General features: G+C 44.5%; 1 protein-coding gene across 1 annotated transcript; it reads right to left on the reverse strand.

Annotated features, from left to right (window-relative positions):
• Positions 1–19,591: 19,591 nt before the first annotated feature.
• IL1F10 (interleukin 1 family member 10) lies at positions 19,592–22,986 on the reverse strand. The gene is made up of 4 exons (XM_069586326.1): positions 22,955–22,986; positions 20,488–20,573; positions 20,085–20,212; positions 19,592–19,804 (listed from the first exon to the last, which is right to left on the reverse strand). The coding sequence occupies exons 1-4, from the start codon at positions 22,984–22,986 to the stop codon at positions 19,592–19,594; spliced, it is 459 nt and encodes a 152-aa protein (XP_069442427.1).
• Positions 22,987–24,922: the final 1,936 nt, after the last annotated feature.

Consider the following 24,922-nt stretch of genomic DNA (forward strand, 5'->3'; position numbering starts at 1 on the left):
GTAGTTTTTTAAGGAATCTCCACACTGTTTTCCATAGTGGCTGTGCTAGTTTGCATTCCCACCAACAGTGTAAGAGGGTTCCCTTTTCTCCACACCTTCTCCAGCATTTATTGCTTGTGGACTTTTGGATCACAGCCATTCTGACTGGTGTGAAATGGTACCTCACATTGTGGTCTTGATTTGCATTTCTCTGATAATGAGTGATGTTGAGCATCTTTTCATGTGTTTGTTAGCCATCCATATGTCTTCTTTGGAGAAATGTCTGTTTAGTTCTTTGGCCCATTTTTTGATTGGGTCATTTATTTTTCTGGACTTAAGCTGCATAAGTTGCTTGTATATTTTCGAGATTAGTTGTTTGTCAGTTGCTTCATTTGCTATTATTTTCTCCCATTCCGAAGGCTGTCTTTTCACCTTGCTTATAGTTTCCTTTGTTGTGCAGAAGCTTTTAATTTTAATTAGATCCCATTTGTTTATTTTTGCTTTTATTCCCAGTATTCTGGGAGGTGGATCATAGAGGATCCTGCTGTGATTTGTGTCGGAGAGTGTTTTGCCTATGTTCTCCTCTAGGAGTTTTATAGTTTCTGGTCTTATGTTTAGATCTTTAATCCATTTTGAGTTTATTTTTGTGAATGGTGTTAGAAAGTGTTCTAGTTTCATTCTTTTGCAAGTGGTTGACCAGTTTTCCCAGCACCACTTGTTAAAGAGATTGTCTTTAATCCATCGTATATTCTTGCCTCCTTTGTTGAAGATAAGGTGTCCATAGGTGTCCACCTATTTATCTCTGGGCTTTCTATTTTGTTCCATTGATCTATATTTCTGTCTTTGTGCCAGTACCATACTGTCTTGATGACTGTGGCTTTGTAGTAGAGCCTGAAGTCAGGCAGGTTGATTCCTCCAGTTCCATTCTTCTTTCTCAGGATTTCTTTGGCTTTTCAAGATTTTTTGTATTTCCATAAAAATTGTGAAATTATTTGTTCTAGCTCTGTGAAAAATACCGCTGGTAGCTTGATAGGGATTGCATTGAATCTGTAGATTGCTTTGGGTAGTATACTCATTTTCACTATATTGATTCTTCTGATCCATGAACATGGTATGTTTCTCCATCTATTAGTGTCCTCTTCGATTTCTTTCATCAGTGTTTAATAGTTTTCTATATATAGGTATTTAGTTTCTTTAGGTAGATATATTCCCAAGTATTTTATTCTTTTCGTTGCAATGGTAAATGGAATTGTTTCCTTAATTTCTTTTTCTACTTTCTCATTATTAGTGTATAGGAATGCAAGGGATTTCTGTGTGTTGATTTTCTATCCCACAACTTTACTATATTTATTGATTAGTCCTAGTAATTTTCTGGTGGAGTCTTTAGGGTTTTCTATGTAGAGGATCATGTCATCTGCAAATAGTGAGAGTTTTACTTCTTCTTTTCCAACTTGGATTCCTTTTATTTCTTTTTCTGCTCTGATTGCTGTGGCCAAAACTTCCAGAACTATGTTGAACAGTAGTGGTGAAAGTGGGCACCCTTGTCTTGTTCCTGATTTTAGGGGAAATGCTTTCAATTTTTCACCATTGAGGATAATGTTTGCTGTGGGTTTGTCATATATAGTTTTTATTATGTTGAGGTATGTTCCTTCTATTCCTGCTTTCTGGAGAGTTTTTGTCATAAATGGATGTTGAATTTTGCCAAAGGCTTTCTCTGCATCTATTGAGATAATCATATGGCTTTTATTTTTCAGTTTGTTAATGTGGTGAATTACTTTGATTGATTTGCGGATATTGAAGAATCCTTGCATCCCTGGGATAAAGCCCACTTGGGGTGTATGATCTTTTTAATGTGTTGCTGGATGCTGATTGCTAGAATTTTGTTAAGGATTTTTGCATCTATGTTCATCAGTGATATCGGCCTGTAGTTTTCTTTCCTTGTGGCATCTTTGTCAGGTTTTGGTATTAGGGTGATGGTGGCCTCATAGAATGAGTTTGGAAGTTTACCTTCCTCTGCAATTTTCTGGAAGAGTTTGAGTAGGACAGGTGTTAGCTCTTCTCGAAATTTTTGGTAGAATTCAGCTGTGAATCTGTCTGGACCTGGGCTTTTGTTTGCTGGAAGATTTCTGATTACAGTTTCACTTTCCGTGCTTGTGATGGGTCTGTTAATATTTTCTACTTCTTCCTGGTTCAGTTTTGGAAAGTTGTACTTTTCTAAGAATTTGTCCATTTCTTCCACGTTGTCCATTTTATCGGCATACAACTGCTGATAGTAGTCTCTTACGATCCTTTGTATTTCTGTGTTGTCTGTTGTGATCTCTCCATTTTCATTTCTAATTTTATTGATTTGATTTTTCTCTCTTTGTTTCTTGATGAGTCTGGCTAATGGTTTGTCAATTTTATTTATCCTTTCAAAGAACCAGCTTTTGGTTTTGTTGGTTTTTGCTATGGTCTCTTTTGTTTCTTTTGCATTTATTTCTGCCCTAATTTTTAAGATTTCTTTCCTTCTACTAACCCTGGGGTTCTCCACTTCTTCCTTTTCTAGTTGCTTTAGGTGTAGAGTTAGGTTATTTATTTGACTTTTTTCTTGTTTCTTGAGGTATGCCTGTATTGCTATGAACTTTCCCCTTAGCACTGCTTTTATAGTGTCCCACAGGTTTTGGGTTGTTGTGTTTTCATTTTCACTCATTTTTATACATATTTTGATTTCTTTTTTGATTTATTCTGTGATTTGTTGGTTATTCAGAAGCGTGTTGTTTAGCCTCCATATATTTGAATTTTTAATAGTTTTTCTCTTGTAATTGAGATCTAATCTTAATGCATTATGGTCAGAAATGATGCTTGGAATGATTTCAGTTTTTTTGAATTTATCAAGGCTAGATTTATGGCCCAGGTTGTGATCTATCCTGGACAAGTTTCCGTGAGCACTTGAGAAAAAGGTTAAATTCATTGTTTTGGGGTGAAATGTCCTATAGATATCAATTAGGTCCAACTGGTCTATTGTATCATTTAAAGTTTGTGTTTCTTTGTTAATTTTCGGTTTAGTTGATCTGTCCATAGGTGTGAGTGGGGTATTAAAGTCTCCCGCTATTATTGTGTTATTGTTAGTTTCCCCTTTCATACTTGTTAGCATTTGTCTTGGGCTTCCCTTGTAGCTCAGTCGGTAAAGAATTTGCCTGCAGTGCAGGAGACCCAGGTTCAATCCCTGGGTTGGGAAGATCCCCTGGAGAAGGAAATGGCAACCCACTCCAGTATTTTGGCTTACATATTGTGGTGCTCCTATGTTGGGTGCATATATATTTATAATTGTTATATCTTCTTCTTGGATTGATCCTTTGATCATTATGTAGTGTCCTTCTTTGTCTCTTTTCACAGCCTTTGTTTTAAAGTCTATTTTATCTGATATGAGTATAGCTACTCCTGCTTTCTTTTGGTCTCTATTTGCATGGAATATCTTTTTCCAGCCCTTTACTTTCAGTCTGTATGTGTCCCTTGTTTTGAGGTGGGTCTCTTGTAGACAACATATATAGGGGTCTTGTTTTTGTATACATTCAGCCAGCCTTTGTCTTTTGGTTGGGGCATTCAACCCATTTATGTTTAAGTTAATTATTGATAAGTATGATCCCATTGCCATTTACTTTATTGTTTTGGGTTCGGGTTTATACACCCTTTTTGTTTCCTGTCTAGAGAATATCCTTTAGCAATTGTTGGAAAGCTGGTTTGGTGGTGCTGAATTCTGTCAGCTTTTGCTTGTCTGTAAAGCTTTTGATTTCTCCTTCATATTTGAATGAGATCCTTGCTGGGTACAGTAATCTGGGCTGTAGGTTACTTTCTTACATCACTTTAAGTATGTTTTGCCATTCCCTCCTGGCCTGAAGAGTTTCTATTGAAAGATCAGCTGTTATCCTTATGGGAATCCCCTTGTGTGTTATTTGTTGTTTTTCCCTTGCTGCTTTTAATATTTGTTCTTTATGTTTGATCTTTGTTAATTTGATTAATATGTGTCTTGGGGTGTTTTGCCTTAGGTTTATCCTGTTTGGGACCCTCTGGGTTTCTTGGACTTGGGTGATTATTTTCTTCCCCATTTTAGGGAAGTTTTCAACTATTATCTCCTCAAGTATTTTTTCATGGTCTTTCTTTTTGTCTTCTTCTTCTGGGACTCCTATAATTTGAATGTTGGAGCGTTTCATATTGTCCTGGAGGTCTCTGAGATTGTCCTCATTTCTTTTAATTCGTTTTTCTTTCTTCCTCTCTGATTCATTTATTTCTACCATTCTATCTTCTATTTCACTAATCCTATCTTCTGCCTCCGTTATTCTACTACTTGTTGCCTCCAGAGTGTTTCTGATCTCATTTATTGCATTATTCATTATATTCTGACTCTTTTTTATTTCTTCTAGGTCCGTGTTAAACCTTTCTTGCATCTTCTCAATCCTTGTCCCCAGACTATTTATCTGTGATTCCATTTTTATTTCAAGATTTTGGATCATTTTCACTATCATTATTCGGAATTCTTTATCAGGTAGATTCCCTATCTCTTCCTCTTTTGTTTGGTTTGGTGGGCATTTATCCTGTTCCTTTACCTGCTGGGTATTCCTCTGTCTCTTCATCTTGGTTATATTACTGCATTTGGGGTGGCCTTTCTGTATTCTGGCAATTTGTGGAGTTATCTTTATTATGGAGTTTCCTCGCTGTGGATGGGGTTGTATCAGTGGCTTGTCAAGGTTTCTTGGTTAGGGAAGCTTGTGTCAGAGTTCTGGTGGGTGGAGCTGGATTTCTTCTCTCTGAAGTGCAATGAAGTGTTCAGTAATGAGTTATGAGATGTCAATGGTTTTGGAGTAACTTGAGCTGCCTGTATTTTGAAGTTCAGGGGTGTGTTCCTGTGTTGCTGGAGAATTTGCGTGGTATGTCTTGCTCTGGAACTTGTTGGCCCTTGGGTGGTGCTTGGTTTCAGTGTAGGTATGGAGGCATTTGATGAGCTCCTATCTATTAATGTTCCCTGGAGTCAGGAGTTCTCTGATGTTCTCAGGATTTGGACTTAAGTCTCCTGCTTCTGGTTTTCAGTTTTATTTTTACAGTAGCTTCAAGACTTTTCCATCTATACAGCACCGATGATAAAACATCTAGGTTAGAAATGAAAAGTTTCTCCACATTGAGGGACACCCAGAGAGGCTCACTGAGTTACATGGAGAAGAGAAGAGGGAGGGGGGAGTTAGAGGTGACTGGAATGAAATGAGGTGGGGTCAGAAGAGGAGATAGCAAGCTAGGCAGTAATCACTTCCTTATGTGTGCTCCACTGTCTGGACCGCTCAGGGATGTTCATGGAGTTATACAAAGAAGAGGAGATGGAGGAAGGAGACAGAGGTGGCCAGGAGGGTAAAAGAGGGAAATGAAAAGGAGAGACAGATCCAGCCAGTAATCAGTTCCCTAAGTGTTCTCCACCGTCTGGAACACACAGAGATTCACGGAGTTGGGTAGAGAAGAGAAGGGGGAGGGAGGAAACAGAGGCAACCTGGTGGAGAAAAAGGAGAGTTCAAAGGAGGAGAGAGCAGCCAAGCCAGTAATCTCGCTCCCAAGTAAAAATGGGTACTGAAGATTGGGTTTTTAAAGGTACAAAATTGATAATAAATACCAAAAAGCAAAGATTCAAAATCTAAAGTAGAGGTTAGATTTTCAAAAATACAATAATAAAAAAAAGATGAAGAAGAAGAAAGAAAAAGTCACATGAATTATTAAAAAAAAATCACAAAATATATATATATATGGTGTTTGCTTTAAGAAATTAAAAATTTAAAAATGCTAAAATAAAATTTAAAAACAAAGAAAAAAACAAAGAAAAAAAAAAAGAATGATCATAAAAATAGTAAAGGTAAATCTGGGACTTCTCTGGTGGTGCTGTGGGCAGTGTGGGGTCAGTTCATTTTTGGATAGTTCTTTGGTCTGGCTTATATTTCTTAAGATTTATGCTTCCAAGGTGGTTCCCTCTGTTTTAGCTTCTTCTGTTTGCTGGTCTCTTCAGTGTCTGTTTTCCGCCCTGACACAAGGGGGACGGTGGTGGACACTTTTTTTTTTTTTTAGGCTAGCTTGTTCAGTCGTGCTGTGGGGAGGGAGGGATGCTGCAAGCAAATAACACTGGCGTGTGCTCGCAGTGTCTCAGCCCCGCTGGGCCTGTCCCCGCTCACGGCGCACACCGCTCAGGCTCTAGGTTGCTCCGCCGGGAACCGTCTGAGGCTGGCCCTGGGCTGCATGCACCTCCCCGGTCTAAGCCGCTCAAGCTCAGGCACTCACTTAGTCCTCAGAGGCACAGACTCGGTTGGGCCTGAGTTTTGTGCCCTTCCCAGGTCCGAGCAGCTCAGGAGTTTTGGCGAGAGTAGTCTCTTTGACTTATCACCTTTCCCGACCCTGCTGCTTAGTTTTCTGGGTGTACAACTGGCGCGCCTTATTAGGCAGATGGTGACTGTCCAGAACCCCAAGAAGTCTTAGTTAGCAAAGAAGTTTGCTTGCAGTTTGGAAGTTTTTCTGGGGCTGCGATTGCCCCCTTCCGGCCCTTCCCGCTCTGGCTGCCAGTCACCAGAGGGGGATGGTCTGCAGCGGGCTAATTCTTTGTTCTGTGCGCGGTCCTGGCGGTGTCTTATGTTAAGAGCTTTTCGCGCGGTAGCTATCCCACAATCTGGTTTGCTAGCCCAAGTTAGTTCACTCTGGTTATGATCAGCCATTCCGGCCCGATTCTTGAAAAGCATTGCAGCCCGCGCCTCCCTGCCCAGCCCCTGCTTGCTAGTGGCGGATGCAGGCGTCTGCGCTGCTTCTCCGCTGGGGGAGTTACCATTGGGCTTGTAATCTGTTGCTTTTAATTATTTATTCATTTTTCCTCCCTGTTATGTTGCCCTCTGTGCTTCCAAGGCTCGCCACAGACTCGGCCATGAGAGTGTTTCCTGGTGTTTGGAAACTTCTCTCTTTTTAAGACTCCCGTCCCGCGATGGAGCTCCCTCCCTACCTCTTTTGTCTCTTTTCTCCGTCTTTTATATTTTTCCTACCTGTTTTTGAAGACAATGATCTGCTTTTCTGGGTGCCTAATGTCCTCTGCCGCATTCAGAAGTTGTTTTGTGAAGTTTACTCAGGGTTGAAATGTTCTTTTGATGAATTTGTGAGGGAGAAAGTGGTCTCCCTGTCCTATTCCTCTGCCATCTTCTCCTGTCTCCCCAGGAATCATTTTTAACTAGCTGATCCTGATATAAGTGGTCAAGAGAATCTGAGAACCTCTTGTGCTCTAAGGCCAAGTTATAGTTTAACGTAGTAAACAAATTGTCAGGACTTTCCAGGTGGTCAAGTGGATAAGAATTCACCTTCCGATGCAGGGGACATTTGTTTGATCCCACATGCTGTGGAGCAACTAAACCCAAGGGCCACAACAAGAGAAGCCAGCACTGCAGCTACTGAGCCCACACACTCCTCAAAAAGAGAAGCCCTTGCATTACAACTTCAGAGAAGACCCCAGTTCTGTTCAGTTGCTCAGTCGTGTCCGACTCTTTGTGACCCCATGAATCGCAGCATGCCAGGCCTCCCTGTCCATCACCATCTCCCGGAGTTCACTCAGACTCACGTCCATCGAGTCCATGATGCCATCCAGCCAACTCATCCTCGGTCATCCCCTTCTCCTCCTGACACCAATCCCTCCCAGCATCAGAGTCTTTTCCAATGAGTCAACTCTTCGCATGAGGTGGCCAAAGTACTGGAATTTCAGCTTTAGCATCATTCCTTCCAAATAAATCCCAGGGTTGATCTCCTTCAGAATGGACTGATTGGATCTCCTTGCAGTCCAAGGGACTCTCAAGAGTCTTCTCCAACACCACAGTACAAAAGCATCAATTCTTTGGTGCGCAGCCTTCTTCACAGTCCAACTCTCACATCCATACAGGACCACAGGAAAAACCATAGCCTTGACTAGACAGACCTTAGTCGGCAAAGTAATGTCTCTGCTTTTGAATATACTATCTAGGTTGGTCATAAACTTTCTTCCAAGGAGTAAGCGTCTTTTAATTTCATGGCTGCTGTCACCATCTGCAGTGGTTTTGGAGCCCAAAAAATAAAGTCTGTCACTGTTTCCACTGTTTCCGCTTCTGTTTGCCATGAAGTGATGGGACCAGATGCCATGATCTTCATTTTCTGACTGTTGAGCTTTAAGCCAACTTTTTCGCTCTCCTCTTTCACTTTCATCAAGAAGCTTTTTAGCTCCTCTTCACTTTCTGCCATAAGGGTGGTGTCATCTGCATATCTGAGGTTATCGATATTTCTCCCGGCAATCTTGATTTCAGCTTGTGTTTCTTCCAGTCCAGCATTTCTCATGATGTACTCTGCATAGAAGTTAAACATCATTATTCTTGAGGATATTGATGAAAATATTCTTTGCATCTACAGTTTTCTTAGAATCATTCAAAGCCATTGATTAAGCTCTCACTGTGTGCACAGCACTGAACTCAGGGATTCGGAGAGCAAGAAACAAAATTTTTTTAAATATTGAAAAAAACAAAAAACGAAGTAAGAATTTAAGAAGACTGGTACTGGGGAAGAAGAAATTTTCCTCTGCTCTTCTAGGTTCTTCTGGATGGTCTGAGAATTAAATTGACATGAAGCATTAGCAAGAGAAAATCAAACAAAAGTTTAATAACATGTACAAATGGGAGAGACCTAGGAAATCTGTGAAACTCCTCAAAATGGCTAAAACCCTCACCTTAAATATCAGTTACAGACAAAAGAGGATATTGAGGGTGTGGAGGGTGTTTTGGGACTCCAAAGGGGAGAAAGGCAGTTGACATGGAGATGGAAAAGCAAATGTTTGGCAAACAAATGTTTGCTGGCCCTGCAGAGACAAGGGGAAACAGAGGGGAGTTTTAAAAAACAGACTTTGATAGATCCCTTCCTGATTACACACCTAGTTCATGCTATAGTTATCTATGGGCACAGCTCCCTTCCTGGAACAGTCCCTATGCCTACATTCTTTTAGACAGTTAGGGGAGAGTTCAAACTTTCACCCCAAACCTTTGGGGCTTTGATTGCTTTCAGCTCAAAATAATCCACATGCCAGAGATTTTGCGTGCTAAATTTTGCTCTCCTATACTAGGAGGTCAAATCTCACATATATCTCCTTGTGCAGAATGTAAAGGAGGATTCAGTAAATATTCATGGAAGTCATCAGAGGAATGGATAAAGAAGATATGATACATATATACAATGGAATATTACTCAGTCATCAAAAATGATGAAATAATGCCATTTGTAGCACCATGGATGGACCTAGAGAGTGTCATACTGAGTGAAGTAAGTCAGACAGAGAAGGAGAAATATCATATGACATCCCTTATATGTGGACTCTAAAAGGAAATGGTACTAATGAACTTACAAAGCAGAAAGAGATTCCCAGGCTTAGAGAATGAACTTAGGTTTGCTGGAAGGAAGATAGTTACGGAGTCTGGGATGGACATGTACACACTGCTATATTTAAAATGGATAACCAACAAGGACCTGCTGTATAGCACATGAAACTCTGCTCAGTGTTATGTGGTGACCTGGATGGGAAGAAAGCTTGGGGGAGAATGGATGCATATGTATGTATGGCTGAGGCCCTTTGCTGTTCACCTGGAAATATCACAACACTGTTAACTGGCTACATGCAAATACAAAATAAAAAGCTTAAAAAATATGCATGGAAGGAAGAGAAGGAAGAAAATAAAAAGAAGGTAATATCAGAAGAATAGCACAAGTACGTTTATCATAATAAATATGGCCGGGGGCAACACACAGAGTCATGAAAAATAATAAATTGTTCTAAGTCACTAAGTTAAGATTGGTTGTTACACAGCAATAGGTAACTGAGAGACCATGCAAAAGGCCTCAGACTTTGGCTGGGAGCCCTGAGGCCCCATCCATTTCCACCAGCCCTCTTTCTGGAAACTAGATTCTTCTCCACTACTCCCTCACACTGCCAAAGTCCTTCCTGACAAATCTGGGGCTGTTCTCCATAGTGCCTGACATCCAAATCAGATCATTTGTGGAATACTATTTGAGTTTCCTGGGACTGCTCTGTACCATGACCATAACAAGTAGTCCTGCAACTTATTTATACATTTATTCCCATATCCATTCAGCAAATGTTGATGAGTGCCTTACACATGTGATAAGAATTTTTTCATGTCATGAAATAAAAATGAACAGAGCAGGCAAAAACCTCCACCTTATGGAACTTGCATTCTAGTGGAAGGAGAAAAGGGAAATATACTGATGAAAAATAAATTTCATATTTTATGGCAAGAATCCCTTGGACAGTAAGGAGATCAAACCAATCAATTCTAAAGCAAACCAACCGAGAATATTCATTGAAAGGACTGATGCTGAAGCTGAAGCTCCAATACTTTGGCAACCTGATATGAAGAGCCAACTCATTGGAAAAGGCCCTGATGCTGGGAAAGATTGAAGGCAGGAGAAGGGGATGACAGAAGATGAGACAGTTGGATGACATCACCAACCACAGGACATGAGTTCGAGTCAACTCCGAGACCGCAAAGGATGAGGAAGCCTGGTGTGCTGCAGTCCATGGGGTGGCAAAGAGTCAGACAAGACTTAGCAACTGAACAACAACAACAATGTTTTTCTCTGTCCATTTAGGTCTTCTCTCTCCTCTTCAGTGTGTATTGTGTGACTGCATTAACCAGACCTCCTTAGCAGATAACATTCCTTCCTAACCTCATACATAATTGGGTCATGATGACCTACTACTCACTTTGTACATGCAGATCTGGATTGTATAAACTGTCAGTATATCATCTGATGTGTAACCCTCTATCTCAAAAATGTGTATCACTGTTCTTTGACCTACGACTGGTTAACTGGCTTTCTGAAAGACTGTCTCCAGGGTTATAATCTTCAGGTTGGCTAGAGTAAAAATTTTCCATTTCTTTCTTAGCTCGACTACAGATTAACTTTTTGTCAATAGAGCAATGCATAAATAATAAATCATAGATTGTGATAGAAAGTGAGAGCACAAGAGAGGGCTCAGGAGAGTTGAAGTTCAGAGAGGGGCACAGGTTGCAGTTTTACTTAAAGAGATCAGAGGAGCCTTCCCTGAGGAATGAGACTTCCACACTGAAGGCTGGTGCAAAGGCCCTGGGGTGGTATCAGCCTGGAGCATTTGTCTCTGAAAAACAGCAAGGAGTGTGATGTGGCTGAAGCAGAGTAAACAGGGAAAGTCATAGAGGAGAATCAGACAGCTGTATTAGAGTTCTCCAGAGAAAGAGTAGGAGATATATATATATATATTTGATGTATTATGTGTTACATATTATAAATATATATGTCATATATATAAAACACACATATGTTATATAACAGACACATATATATTCCATATATATGCATTATTTATATAGGTACATATGTATATACATATAACCCATATATACACACATAACACATATATGGAAGCCAAGAAGCCTTGCAGTCTGCTTGAGGACCAGGAAAGCTTGTGGTATAATTTGAGTCCAGGGGGCTGTGTGTGTGGAGGGATACTGTTGGTACAAGTCTTGGACTCCAAAGACCCTAAAATCAGGAACTCCACTATTTAAAGAAAGGGGAAGATGATAAACATCCAAGTTCAAAAAAAGAGAGCAAATCCACCCTTCCTCAGCCTTTCTGTTGGATTCAAGCCCTCAGTGAATTGGATGATACCCACCCATGTAGGTGAGGGCCATCTCTTTTACTGGTTCTACTGATGGGAATGTTAACCTCAGACTTCCGTGATGGTCCAGTGGTAAAGAACCTGCCTGCCAATATAGAGGACACAGGTTTGATCCCTGGTCTGGGAAGATTCCGCATGCCACAGAGCAACTAAGCCCTTGGGCCATAACTACTGAACTGCAAGTAGAGAAAGCCCACACACACCAGAAAGGACCCAGAGCAGCCAAAAATAAACTAAAACATTTAAAGAAGTCTGTTTTTACAAATGCTAAACTTTTCTGAAAACGCTCTCACAGACACACAGAGAAGTAATATTTAACCAACTCTCTGGGCATCCCTCAATTCAGTCAAGTGAAAGTGTTAGTCACTCAGTCATGCACAACTCTTTGTAACCCCATGGACTGTAGCCCACCAGGCTCCTCTGTCCATAGGATTTTCCAGGCAAGAATACTGGAGTGGGTTGCCATGCCCTTCTCCAGGGGATCTTCCAGACCCAGGGATTGAACCCAGGTTTCCCGCATTACAGGCAGTTTCTTTATGGTCTGAGCCACCAGGGAAGCCCTAATTCAGCCAAGCTGACACATACATTAACTGTCTCATTTTCCACATAAACCCATGAATATTCATTAGAATAGTGTCCCCTGGAACCAGTCTGGAAGATACTTATCGTGGAGATACCTAAGTCTGCAGATTACCTGTCTGCTCAAAGCAGACATGCTCATATGACTGTGCTATTTGCTGTGTCTCAGGTCCTGGAATGATGGGCCCTCAGAAAACGTCCTCAGGCAATGGTTCAGTGTAGAAGAGCCTGTGCTGAAACCGCAGGCTGCCAGCCTCCTTTGTCCCTCCTTCTGTGACCAGAGTCTGAGCAAGGGAGTCAGAGGGGATGAGTGTAGGAGAGGAGGCTTCACTGCAGTGTCTCTATCACAGGGAGAGGGGCTGGCACACTGGGTACTAAATGCTGGAGGGATTACAATAAGCTGCCTATATTCCCAGGTGGCTCAGCTGGCAAAGAGCCCACCTGTCAAAGCAGGAGACCCAAGAGACTCGGATTCAGTCCCTGAGTCAGGAAGACTCCCCTGGAGGAAGAAATGGCAACCCACTCCAATATTGTTGTGGAGGAAACTCCATAGGTAGAGGAGCTCATGGGGTCACAAAGAGTTGGATATGACCGGGTGCACACGCACCACCACCATACGAACCTTCAAGTTGTGAACTTTCAAAGCCATGAACACGTGTCTGGTCCCAGCAAAGAGAGCCTGTGCCATTAGCGTCAAGTGTGAGTGAGACTGCAGCTCGCCCTCAGGGTCCTATTGCTGATGCTCCTTCAGCTCTACCGTTTCCCACCTCCTCGCCCTCCTCCAGTCACTAACTCTTCCTGCCTGTTCATTCAACATGTTATCTGTTAACCGTATTAGAGTACTTTTCAAGGCACTGTACTGTAAGGTTTAAAATGTTTTATTTTTTGTGTGTGTCTGTCTTTTATGTCTTCTTTGTCTGAAAATTATTATAACCTTATTACAGTACAGTACTAGGGAGCTGATTGTGTTAGTTGGGTACCTAGGCTAACTTTGTTGAACTTAGAGCAAATTGGTCTTAGGAATACAATCTCCAAAGGGTATTTATTCAAGCGTAGGGGACATAATTGCTCACCCAGCTCTGCACCCAAAAACCACCGCAGGAAATTGATCTTTGTCGCCACCTGCAGCCCAGAGAGCACATTGCACGTTCCGGGCCTCAGATAGGCTTACGGGGTGTGGATTCCGGATTTGCTCAGAGTCTGTGCCTATTGAGCAGGCAGAGATTGAAATTTACTTTGGGGATAGATAGATTTTTTTGTTTTGGTCAAATCACTAACAAACGCTTTTAATTACACAAATGTGAAATCCAACTGGAAAGTGTGAAAGTGTCAGTCACTCAATCGTGTCCGACTCGTTGTGACCCCATGAACGTAGCCCACCAGGTTCTGTCCATGGAATTCTCCAGGCAAGAATAGTGGAGTGGGTTGCCATTCCCTTCCCCAGGGGATATTCCCAACCCAGGGATCGAACCCAGGTCTCCTGCATCGCAGGCAGACTCTTTACCATCTGAGCCACAGGGAATACAGTTCAATAACTCAAATGCCAGTGCTTCTAAGACATTAGTTTTTCTATCTATGCTCAACATGTTAATTTCTGACATGCTCACTTAAGAAATGGTTGTATACTATAGCAAAATTCTGTTACTAACCAGTACCCCATAGGGTCCTTCCCTGGACAAACCTTGCACATGCTCTGCCTGCCTCTTGTTTATAGAAAAACTTTAGCCTCGCAGATCATCCCCAGGTTCCAAAGAATAAATTTAATCAGAGAAGTGAAAAAAATGTAAAAATAAAGGAAAACAGTGAAGCATGACAAAATAATAATACTTTAGCCATTAAATGAAGTTAAGGACAATTAATTTCTCCTTAAGGGCTATAGCTGTCTTCCCTGGGCTTCCTTGGTGGCTCAGACAGTAAAGCATCAGCCTGCAATGTGGGAGACCCAGGTTCAATCCCTGGGTAGGGAAGATCCCCAGGAGAAAGAAATGACAACCCACTCTAGTACTCTTGCCTGGAAAATTCCATGGACTGAGGAGCTTGGTAGGCTACAATCCATGGGGTCGCAAAGAGTAGGACATGACTGAGTGACTTCACTTCACTAAGGGTTGTAGATAATATTCTGACTCAGGTCCTTTGAGCTGTTTTACAGATACTGAAACCCCCACCAGGTAAAAATTAACTGTACTTGCTCCCTACAAGCATGGAGACCCAAGACTGTTCGGAACAAGAAGGTTGATGATGTTGATTCCTGGTTATCTCACCACCAACCGATCAGAAGAATGTTGGAGGATTCTGGGATGCTCTCCCTCACCTTGTCTTTAAAAATCTTTCCCTGAAAACCATTGAGAGTGGGCCTTTTGAGCATTAGTTACCCGGACTCCTTGCTGGGTGCCTGCAGTAAACACTACACTTGCCTTCACCACAACCTGGTGTCAGTAAATTGGCTTCACTCTGCACAGGTGAGCGGACCCAATAATCTTCAGAAAATTTTGGTTTCCATTAGAGTTTTCTTCTTCACTTTTCCTTTTTCCTCCCTAAATTTGGGTTTAGGCTTCCCCAGACTTCCATGTGTTATATAGCCTATGGAGTGTGTGATATCTTCAGCATTTGTTTTGCAGGGGCTATAGTAATACAGTGGCTTTAGGGTGGGCATGGAATCCCAAAGTGAACATTTGGGTCATGAAGGAAGTGTGATATTTTTTTCAGCCCATGTGACTTTGGACATAGAAGTTATAGGAGACCCGGAACACATCATCCTCTTGTATAAAGTCTCTTCAGAGCTCCTCAAAATAAAGACAAAGTCCTCTAAGCATAAGCCACTGCCTCTGTCTGGAACTTTTTGTCGACACACATATACAGCATACATGCACACCATACACGTGTGCACACGGGTATGTACACATGCATAGATGCATGCACTCACACACACAGTTGCACTCAGGACTTCCTGCAAACCTGTGTCTGCCCACAGCTCCTCCTGCCCCTCGCTTGGCTGGCTCTCATGCATGCATTACCTCTCTTAAATCCTTTCCTGACCCCTTGGGATGGGACCATCCAGTAGCCCAGCTCCCTGGTGCTACCTGAATGAGAGGTTGCCACACTGTGTTCTAATCACCTGTTTACTAGTTTCTGGCTCAGGACCTGCCAGTTCAGTTCACTCTGAGATGTCAATGGTGGATAAGACCTCATGTGTGCCTCTCTCAGGAATTTGCATAATAACAGCTCTGATGGGCTGGTTGTGGAATGAAGCCTTTGGCATGGTCACCAGGAAGAAGGAAGAATTTCAGAGACAATACTTGGGGCAGGGCAAAGAATATATTCCTGGCATCCCAACATGTCTGTCAGAAGCGGCTTCCATTTCTTACTCTTAAATCCCCAGGGCCAGAACACCCCATCATTATTTCAACCCAAGGTTCCCTGAGTGCTGTTTGGAGTGTTTTCTAGTCATTCCATAGAAAGCAGTCATGGATGTTGGCTTTTATTCGTAACGCCTGGTCTCTTCATCTTTAAAGTATAGGGGCCATGTCTTCTAAACCTCTTGTATCTTCTTCCTCTCCCAAGCACTAATACTGTGTTGACATATATTAGATGTTCCAAATGATTTTTACTTAAATAGAGAATATGATCCAACTCATCTTCACTGGCCCTTCTCTAGTGGACTGTGCCTACCACCCACCCAGGCATACCCAGGCAACTCCCACTCCTTGGCCCTGTTCCAAGCTGGGTCAAGTTGAGTTATCACCGGTGAAGGAGAGGAGTTGGTATGGGAAGATGAAGCAGGGGTCAGGCCAACCTTGGAACCACAGCATCAAAGCTGATGCCAGGACAGGGCCAAACAGAAGGCAGGGGGTGGGAGGGGTGAGAGGCAGAGCAGAGAGGAAGCTGAGATGAGCAGAAGACCTAGTAACAGCCCGGTTGGTCCAGCACTGATCTCAGGGGCCCAGACTTGAAATCTGGGTCCTACTTGAAATACTTGGATGTTTCCTCTAGGTCTCCTCCTTCACCAGGCATCCATAATCTGGCCCCACCTATCTTCCCTTCTTAATTTTTGGCAACTCCCCAGCCATAAGCCTTGGGTCCCTGCACATGGATGATTCATCCACACCCTAAATGTGCTGGGAACTCCTCTATCACCCCTTCCCAAGTTACTTCCTCTGCTTAGAAATACCTATCCCCACATTCTCTGCCTGGAAACTACTTTTTCTCTGGGGCCCAGACAAAACACTCTTTCCTTTGTGTAGGCCTGTCTAGCCCTTTCCGCCAGCTATATCTCCACACTGCTTGGGGTCTATCTACCTTGTTGCTAGTTGTCCTCACACTGTACCCCAAAGTTCCAACAAGAGCCAAGTGATTATCCACTCATTAATTCAAGACTGCACTTAGGGCCTTTGATGTACCAGCAACTACTCTGGGCACTGGTGACCCAAATTGAACAGAGTGCATGCATGCGTGCTAAGTCCCTTCAGTCATGTCTGACTCTGTGCAACCCTGTGAACTTTAGCCTGCTGGGCTCCTCTGGCCGTGGGATTCTCCAGGTAAGAATACTGGAGTGGGTTGCCATGCCCTCCTCCAGGGGATTTTCCCAACCCAGGGATCAAACCCACATCTCTTTTGTCTCCTGCATTGGCAGGCTGGTTCTTTACCACTAGCACTACTTGGGAAGCCTATAATTGAACAGAACATGCCCTCAAAAAGCACAGAGTAGTCCCAGAACATAAATACATAGTTATGGGGCTTGCTTGGTGGCCCAGTGGTTAAGAATCTGCCTTGCAATACAAGAGACACTACTTTGATCCGATTCAGGAAGATCCCACATGCTGCAGAGCGACTATGCCCATGTGCCACAACTACTGAGCCTGTGGTCTAGAGCCCACGAGTCAAAACTACCGAGCCCATGAGCAGCAAGCACTGAAGCGTGAGCACACACAGCCCATGTTCTGCAACAGAAGAAGCCACGGCAGTGAGAAGCCTGCGCACCACAACAGAGAGTAACCCCCGCTAACCGCAGCTAGAGCAAGCCCTCGTGCAGCAGGGAAGACCCACTACATCCAGACTATAAAATAACTAATTAATTTAAAAAATACATAGTTATGATATGATATCCAGGTGACGAGTGATGAGGAACATGCAGGGAAAGAATCTCAGTTTATTAGGGCCACAAAGCCTGGCATGTCTTTCTTCTGCTTAAAATCTTCCCATAGCATCCCTTGGCACTTAAAAATAAGTGAAAACACTTATTTGCCTTCAAGATCCCCCCCATGATCCAGTCCCCTGCTGATCTTGTCCATCTCCTAACCCTCTCCAGGATGCAGCCCTCCAGCCTTCCACTACTATTTGGACACACTGAGCCCCTTCCGTCTCAGGGTTGTGTGTTTGCTATTTCTCTCCTGCATCCCTTCCTGCTCCCACTGCCTCGTATCCTTCAGCATCAGCTCAAATGTCACCTCCTCCAAAAAGTCAGAGTCACCTCCCCTGACCGCCCTCTCTAATGTTACCATTAAATACCTATTGCCCTCACCCTCTCTCATGCAAATTGCCCTTGTCTGTTTTCTTGTTTTTGTATTTGCTTGTTTAGTGTTTTTCCCACTCAGTTATCAGCTGCAAGGAAACTTAGTTTTGTTGCTCCTAGAATAAGAGTGGAATAAAAATTTGTGGAATAAGGTTGGGGTCAAACGGACCGGGTGTACATGTACAGCCTTTGTGACCTTCAGCAAGTTAAGTATGTCACTTCTGTTAGTCCAGTCTCTTTACCTGTCAAATGCGGGTAAGAACACTTGCCTTGCAGGATCATTGCGAGGGTAAAGACAGGTCTTTGTTGCTTTGCACAGGCTTTCGCTAGTTGCAGTGAGCAGTGCACTTCATTATGGTTTGCATGCTTCTCATTGTGGTGGCTTCTCTTGTTGTGGAACACAAGCTAGGTGCACAGGCCTCAGTAGTTGGGGCATTGGGCTCTAAGGCCCACGGGCTTCAGTAGCTGCTGCACACAAGCTCAGAGGTCGTGGCTTGTGGGCTTCAGAGCATGGGCTCAGTAGTTGCGGTGTATGCACTTAGTTGCTCTGTGGCATGTGGGAGCTTTCTGGAGCAGGGATAGAACCTGTGTCCCCTGCAATGGCAGGCAGATTCTTATCCATTGCACCACCAGGGAAGTCCCTGAGACACACTCTTCTTAAATGTCCTGGCTCACAGTACAAGTTGGCCAGATGCTGAGTGGTTGTATGAAATGAGAAGAGTACCAGCGGCCCACTCCTCTGAGCCTTGATACGACAGGCTCCCTGCTCTAACTTGAGCCTAACCATGGGTCCTTTATGTAATGGAGAGGGCTCCAAGGATGTGTAACTGTTCTAACTACAAACTGTCAGGTGAGATCCATCTCTGTTTCCGAACTATAACCAGTCAACTCAACTCATCAGTTCCACGGTAACCTTAAACTCAGTACATCCAATCCAAACCCACTGCCTCCTCATAACTGTTCCCTTTGGTCCTCACACATCAAAACTAGCAGACAATCAACCGTACTGGTCCATCAGTTAGGAGACTGATTCATTGTGAAGTGTCTGATAGAAAAATTGTTACCTGAACTATTAACAAAACTGAGAATGTAAACAGCCCAAGGCATTATCCATAGACAGAGGAGGGGAGCTGGATTCTGCTTGGAGCTTCTTGGTTATTTCTAAGCTCCAGAGCTGAGGGATCAGAGAAGAAACCATGATCAGGCTTCCAAGAAGGGCTCACCAAATCACCCAATCCCTCTGCATTAAATGCTGCACTCAGAGGCTCATGAGGGCCCTGTGTTGGTTGCCTACAGCTGCTGTAACAAATTACCACAAATGTAATGGCTTAGAACAAGACACATTTATTATTTTACAATTCTGGAGGTCAGAAGTCTGAAATGGGAGTCACTGGACTAAAATCAAGTTGGCAGGGCTGTGTTTCTTCCAGAAGCTGTAGGGGAGAATGCATCCCCTGCCCTTTCCCAGCTTCTAGGAACCACCTGCATTCACTGGCTCATAGCCCCTTCCTCCGTCTTCAAAGTTAGCAGCATTGCATCTTCCATTCTCTTTCTGACCCTCCCTCATATGAGGACCCTGATGATTAATCATGAAGGGTCCACTGGGATAACCCAGGATGGATTAGCTTTCACTTAATCACATTTGCAAACTCCCTTTTTTGCCAGGTAAGGTAACATATTCACAGGTTCTTGAGATCAGGGTGTGGAGTTCGTTGAGGGGGCCATTATTCTGCTCAACCCTCAATAAGATGAGCTTGGTTTGAGAGCACCAGGCCAGAACCCAGCTTCCTGTCCCCCTACCGACTCTGTTCAAAGTAGAATTCAGTGCGGGCTGAGGGCTCACTCTCCTTGGTAAGTCGCAGGGGCTCCTGGGGTTCAGAGGAGCCAGAGAGGAACCAGCCAGGCCAGGCAGCAGCCTCGAGCCTGAAAGAGGGGCCTGAGCTTCTCTGGAAGAAGGTGAAGCGGGTGGCCTCTTCTCCGCCCTTGTACAGGTCCTCAATGTTCACATCCTGTGGGCGCAAGGCAGAGGAGACTGGATGGGACAGCTGACTGTCAGTCCTCGAGGCTTCTGGGGCTTGGCCAAAGAGGGAACCAAAAGGTGAGTCTTTCCCCAGGGAAATTCCCTCTGCAGGTTCTAGAGGGAAGGGTCTGGGCACTGGGTGCAGAGGGAGATAGTGGAAATCCAAACAAGAGGGATGTGTGGACCTTGCTGGACCACAGATGGGCATAGAGAGGCCAGAGCACCCTGGAGGTCTATAGGGGCCCCCAGCACAGGGTGCGATTGCTCACCTCCAGCTGCAGGGAAGGCCCCTCCCCTGTCTCCACACATGCCAGGCAACGGCTACCTCCCTGGACCCCCAAGAAGATGGGGAACTTGGTGCGTTCCAGGTCTCTGTTGGGGAGTATGCAGATGGTCTCTTGGAGGGAAGAAGAGAAGAGAGCCAGGTGCTGAGGGGACCCCAGATTGCAAGCTCTTAAGCTAGCTAAAGCTTGGGTAGAAAGGAACTGGGCCAGGGCACAGCTGACCTGGCCCCTGCGTGCAGGCTGGGACTCCTATCAAGGCCCTGATCCCTCACTGGGAGAGATCTCCCTGCCTCAGTTCTCACTATCACTGGAGACAGAAGGGGAAGGAGAGCCTGGGGGCAGATGGAGTTTGTGTGAGTCCCAGGAGGTCAAGGCCCCAGATGCTCACCTGCATGACAGTTGTCTGCATCGGGATCTCCCACCAGGAACTGGCCATCCCTCACGTACAGAGCCTTCTGCTCTGCATCTTTAATTCTGGAACAGGAATTGATGCTGATTGCCCACCCCTTTCAGACACCCCAGGCCCCCCAGCCCTTCTGCCCCAGGCTCTGAATGACCTGCTCATTGGCAGTTCTTCTGTGTTGAGTCCTGCCCCAGGCCACAGGTGCGAGACCTTGCACCATGGCCACAGAAGCAGAACCTAGAACCAAGATCACCTGACTGATCAAGTTGACTGAGCCCCTTTGTAACCATTCCCAAAAGCCCCCCTGATCATCGCTAACAAGCTTCCTGACTCCCAATTCACTTTCACTCTTCACTTTCATGCATTGGAGAAGGAAATGGCAACCCGCTCCAGTGTTCTTGCCTGGAGAATCCCAGGGACGGGGGAGCCTGGTGGGCTTCCGTCTATGGGGTCACACAGAGTCGGACACGACTGAAGCGACTTAGGAGCAGCAGCAGCAGCCTGCTCCAGTAAACACCCCATAACACCCCAACCAATCTTCCAACGCCATCCTTCCAGCAGGGGTTATCTTTGTCCTGAGGCTATAAGAATCAGCTATTAACTCATGAAAACTATCTTTCCCTGGTCTGTCAGGAGGTCAGCCCACTGCACTTGCAGTGTCCTCCTTATTTCTGCTCTTTGTTCTTAATAAACTCACTCCCTTCTGAAATGCTCTCTGTCTGGAAATTCTTTCCCAACCCTTACTTAGACTGCCCCAACATCCTGCAGGTAAGAAGTAGGGATGCTACTCCATCCAAATGTAGGTCAAGACCAGGTTAGCCATAGGCTATAGGAAAGTTCTCCTGGGGCTGGGCATTTTTCAGAGACTGCATCTCTGTCTTGACCAAGCTTGGCCCCTGTCAGGCCCTCAGGGCAGTGATGGGAGTCAGGGTCTTCTCACTGAGGTGTACAGAGTTTTCCTGACCCTCCAGCCCTCCAGCATGTAAGTATGTAAGGGGTGGGGCGGGGGTGGGGGGTGGGGTGGAGTAGGCCGCTTTGGGTGTACCAGATACAGTCAGCAGGGAGTCAGAGCAGGGCCCTGATGACTGGCAGTGGGGTTGGCAGTGGTTCTAATGATCAGTGTGGGAGGGTAAACATGTGCAGGGAGGCTGAAAAGGAACCATGGTGAGTCTGTGCAGATCAATGCCATGCCCACAAGGTTAACCCATTGCTGGCTGGTTCCAGAGATGGCCATCAGTTGCTCTCAGGCCTGGGGATGCTCCTTACCTTCAAGGGCAGAACCTCTGGGCCAACAGCACCACCTCTAGGGGATTCTTCTTTCTCAGTAACAGCTAAGTATAATACCCTGAGCTCATAACTGTATGTGTTTAAAGCAGGTTCCCTTGCATAATAAAAATGAAGATCTGAAAATTACCTGTTTTGGCAGCTGGCCTTCTCCCTCCAACCTCAACTACCAGGAACTTCCAGCCACATTCTGTTCAGGGACAGAACCCAGGCTAGAGACCCCAGAGAGCTGACATCCTGTTTTGTCATTTGCAGGCTCCATGCACATGTGTCTTGCCTTCTCAGCCATGCTATAACTTGCTGGGGGCCCTGACCAATCCGCCATATCTAGGAGAGGACGGGGCCACAAAGAAGACAATCTTCCCAGGAGGCGTTAGTGGTAAAGGGCCCACCTACCAATGCAAGAGGCCTGGTTCAATCCCTGGGTCGAGAAGGTCCCCTGAAGGAGGGAATGGCTACCCACTCCAAGTATTCCTGCCTGGAGAATTCCATGGACAGAGGAGCCTGGCGGGCTACAGTCCATAGGGAGGGACTCAGTCGCAGAGTCGGGCACAAGTGAGCGAGTAATACTCATGGAGAAGCTGAGGGAATGCGTCCTAGGTGTCAATCCTATTTTATTTTTATTATGCCCAAACTCATTCCTTGAAGGGCTTGAGAGAGTTTACAACAAAAAACATGGATAATGAAGTGGCAAATGGAAAGTAAAGACTCAAATATCAGATGAGAGAAAAGTAAGAGTTAGAAGCCCAGAATGGGAGTAAAAACCACAGAGGTTAATATATAAAAATGCTGTCATTGAGACTGGAAATTATCTTTGAGCTTTTAGAGAGAGGAGGCTGAAGCAGTACAGAGAATGTGAGTCTGAGTCCTAGTCCTGTGTGACATCAGGTACTTAATAACCTTTTTGAGCCTCAGTTTTCAAATCTATAAAGTGGGTTTAGTAACACTCCCTTGTAGATTTCTCAAGATGAAGGCAAGGCAGTAGAATGGCTGGCTTCTTGCAGAAGCTCAGGGAAGAAAGCTTCCGTGATTTTGGTAAGTGCCTTAATTATGGGGTACTTGAGCTTTCTGGGTTAGACGGAACTTCATCCTTCTGACTCAGCCTTCTTTTCTTCCTCTGTCATTCCCAGACCCTTGATTAGGAAAGATAGACTCCAGGAAGACTTACATGTAGTATTTTGCCATGGGGAGGGAGCACATTCTTACAAGCAGGGGTCACTGGTCCTCACTGAGAGGGGAGAAAAAAAGGGCTGTCAGAGTATGAATGGATAAAGAGGATGTACATATACACAATGGAATCATAGCCTGTCATAAAAAAGAATGAAATAAAGACATTTACAGCAACGTGGATGGACCTAGAGATTACCATACTAAGTGAAGTAAGCCAGACAAAGAAAGACAAATATCATATGAAATACTGTTTATCTGTGGAATCTTAAAAATAACACAAATGAACTTACTTACAAAACAGAAAGAAATTCACAAACATAGAAAACAAGCTATGGTTACCAAAGGGGACATGAGAGGCATAAATAAGGAGTTGGGGATTAACATATACACACAACTAGATACAAATAGATAACTAATAAGGACCTACTGTATAGCATAGAGAATTGTACATATTACTGCTGCTGTTGTTGCTGTTTATTCACTAAGTCTTGTCTGACTCTTTGCGACTCCATGAACTGTAGTCCACCAGGCCCCTCTGTCCATGGGATTTCCCAGGCAAGAATACTGAAGTGGGTTGCCATTTCCTCCTCCAGGGGATCTTCCTGACTCAGGGGTTAAATCCATGTCTGTAGCAGGCAGATTCTTTACCACTGCGCCACCAGGGGAAGCCCATCTATCTATCTGTCTACCTATGTATAACTGAATCACTTTCTGGGCACCTGAACCTAACACAGTATTGTAAATCAACTATAATTCAATTAAAAGTTTTAAAACAGAATGGCTGCAATTTTAAAAAAAGAAAAGAAAAGGGAGGGTGGTGGAGCTGGAGAACAGATACCCTGAAGGCCCCAAATCACCCCATCACAAGGCAGAAAGTTCTCACCAGGGACTTGTCCATCGCTGGACTCTGAGAATCCACCAAGGTGCCCCTAGTCCAGCCAGTTCCAGGCCCTCTGAATCGCCCTCCTTTGAGACCATCCAGGAGCACATCTAGCTGAGCTGGCAGGGGTATGAGCCATGACTGTGCCCTGGGGCCAGCTCTGGGTAACAGGATGGAAGGTACCCCCAAAGAGTTTAGCTAAGAGACATTCCCCAGGGCTTAGATGGGGGTGGGTGGGCTCCAGCCTCACAGTTTGAGGAAGAACCTGGCTTAGACCCTGTCCCACTCCCCAGCCTGGCCTTAGAGACACCATCCTGAATTCCTCTGGGCAGCACTTCTAGGAAGAACCTCCAGCCTGCACCAGGGATGGGCAGGATCTCCCTGCAGTTAGAGAGCATTGTTCTGGGGGACGCTTTGCCAAGACTGTGACCTACCAGAGGTTATCCAAACTCCCCCGTTCTATTCCAGATGGAAAACAGCACATGCATGAGACACAGACTTGTGTTCTGTGGAAGAAATGGTCCAAAAACTGAAGCCAGTAACCTCTATACAGATCCCAGACCACAAAGCTTCACACAGCTCTGCTTCTGCCAGTTGGATCATTTGTTCCCAGAGCTTTTCCCTGAAATGATCACTTTCAGAAACGTCCTTCTAGAACCCAGCACAGAAAGAAACCCAGAGCCAATCATGGCATGAGGCTGGGGGGAGTTGGAGAAGAGTCCAGAAAAGTAAATACAAGGATGGCTAAGGCTGAGGCTAAAGAATAGATCTGATTCTCTCACCAAGGAAGAAGGGAAAGAGAAGAGCGGAGGAAAGAAAGCAGATATGTAGAGGAAATGGGAGAAAGATAGAAATGAAGAAACAGGGCTCAGAGAGGGAGAGGGTGATATTGAGCAACATTTTGGGAATCTACAAGATGGAAGTCCTGCACTTCCAACCATCTCAACCTCCCTGAGCTCCTGGCCTGGATGTTAGAAGGATGGCTGTAGTCAAGGTGCCTTTTAGTACAGGACCTGCCACTTGATCACCTTGAACAAGTCATTTCCTCTCCCTCAGCTTTGCAGAGAGAGTTTGAGCATTGGTGAG

Source organism: Ovis canadensis, chromosome 3 (assembly GCF_042477335.2).
Source record: "Ovis canadensis isolate MfBH-ARS-UI-01 breed Bighorn chromosome 3, ARS-UI_OviCan_v2, whole genome shotgun sequence".
NCBI classification, from domain to species: domain Eukaryota; kingdom Metazoa; phylum Chordata; class Mammalia; order Artiodactyla; family Bovidae; genus Ovis; species Ovis canadensis.

Bases quoted from the DNA above. Each gene is read 5' to 3' on its own strand.
- IL1F10 (XM_069586326.1), bottom strand. From the start codon at position 22,986: ATGTGCTCCCTCCCCATGGCAAAATACTACAT. The intron at 20,213-20,487 runs GTGAGCATCTGG...CTTCCCTCCAAG, and splicing joins TGCAGACAACTGTCATGCAG to AGACCATCTGCATACTCCCC. The intron at 19,805-20,084 runs GTGAGCAATCGC...TTGCGCCCACAG, and splicing joins GGCCTTCCCTGCAGCTGGAG to GATGTGAACATTGAGGACCT.